The following is a 1,426-nucleotide window of genomic DNA, read 5'->3' as shown; positions in this document are numbered from 1 at the left end:
GCCAGATCCACCACCTTCAGCTTCAGATCTTCAATCTGGAGGCAGACAAACATCACAAGGTACATACTTGGTACGTACTTTTACCTTAAGTAACTTGGATAAAACGCTGTTTTGCAGATTTTCCGATGTTTCTGTGATTATCCATCAACTTCCATTCCTTAAATTTTAGTCTAAATAATTCCTAATTTCTGCTTTTCTAACTCAAACATTAGGTATAATTTCCTATAAATGAGGTTTATGCCAAAATAACTGTAAAAATAAAGTTAATAAGTTAGTTTTACGTACGTCAAAAACAGTGACAAAAACTTAAAAAAGTGTTGGAAAAAGGGACAAAAACGTAAGTTAAAATAATTCATTAAAAAGCATCAATAGAATTGTTGATTTCTAATTTTGACGGGAAGACAACACGAGGGTTAAAGACAATAAATTTCAAAAATCAAAAGCGCCAATGAAAGTGGAGGAAAAGCACTAAAAGCAGCAGAAGAAGACGGCAAAAGTGTCGTAAAAAACGTCAAAAAAGTTCAATAAAAGCATGAAACAGAACAGAAAGCGTCAATAAAAAGCTTAAAAACAAAGTCCAGACCTCCACGATCGTCCTGTCTCACCTCTGCGTCCGACTTCTTAACTTTGGCCTCGGCGTCGTACCTCGCCTCGTCCACCTTGTCGATCGCCTGGTACAGCTTTTTGCAAATATCCTGTTGGTCCACAAAACAAAGAAACAAGTTAAAGGTGCAGTAGTCCGGGCGCCCGGGTGGCTCAGGTGGTAGAGCGCGCCCAGATATAGAGGTTTATGTCTCGACGCAGAGGGCCCAGGTTTCCTGCACGTTTTCCCCTTTTTTCTCCCCTTTCATGCTGTCCTGTTAATTAAAGATGAAAATGCCCAAAAATTATTTCTTAACCCTCATTTGGGGTCAAATTTGACCCATTTTCAGTAAAAAAAATTATTTTGGCACCAAAAATGGGCCGTCGAAATAAGCGCTGAAAATGTCAACAATAGAAATGTCATAAAACTTTGGCAAAAACATCCAAAAAAAGCAACCAACAACATTGAAATAGTGACTAAAATGTAGGAAAAAGCGATGATAATGTTGAAAACAGAGACCAAAACAGGGTTTTTTTCATGGATGATTGGAAAACAACACAAGGGTTAAAAAAGGGGGCAGTGGTCTTGTGCTGCCGGACCTTCCTCCAGGAAGGTCTGGGTAGTCCACACAGCATCCAGGATTGGAAGAAGAAAGTTTATGGTTTATCGGCATTCCTTTAAAACCAATCACAATCGTCTTGAGCGGTGCTAGGCGCCGGACAGAGCCACGGTGCCTCTGGAAGGAACTGGTTTTGGTGGAAAAAAGTAGTTTTAGTCGTCAACTGAGACCTCCGATTGGACAGATAGTCCCGGTAGAGGTCTGGATTGACCCTGCAGAGATCT

The 1,426-nt window shown here is 40.3% G+C and overlaps 1 protein-coding gene across 5 annotated transcripts in view; it reads right to left on the bottom strand.

Moving 5' to 3' along the window:
* Nucleotides 1-1,426, bottom strand: part of LOC116686758 (troponin I, fast skeletal muscle) — a 62,323-nt gene that overhangs the window by 16,296 nt on the left and 44,601 nt on the right. For 3 of the 5 annotated variants that reach the window (XM_032511813.1, XM_032511812.1, XM_032511815.1), the window contains 2 exons: nucleotides 606-695; nucleotides 1-35 (listed from right to left, as the gene is read on the bottom strand). The exon at nucleotides 1-35 is cut by the window's left edge and continues 139 nt beyond it. The exons of the other annotated variants lie outside the window; for them this stretch is intronic. In XM_032511813.1, the coding sequence (XP_032367704.1) occupies nucleotides 1-35; nucleotides 606-695 (125 nt within the window). The remainder of the gene's footprint in view (nucleotides 36-605; nucleotides 696-1,426) is intronic. 5 annotated transcript variants of the gene reach the window in all.

The sequence above is a fragment of the Etheostoma spectabile genome, unplaced genomic scaffold (genome assembly GCF_008692095.1).
Source record: "Etheostoma spectabile isolate EspeVRDwgs_2016 unplaced genomic scaffold, UIUC_Espe_1.0 scaffold463, whole genome shotgun sequence".
Classification (NCBI taxonomy): domain Eukaryota; kingdom Metazoa; phylum Chordata; class Actinopteri; order Perciformes; family Percidae; genus Etheostoma; species Etheostoma spectabile.
The sequence above is the reverse complement of the archived record's forward strand: the minus strand, read 5'-3'. Positions and strand labels throughout refer to the sequence as shown.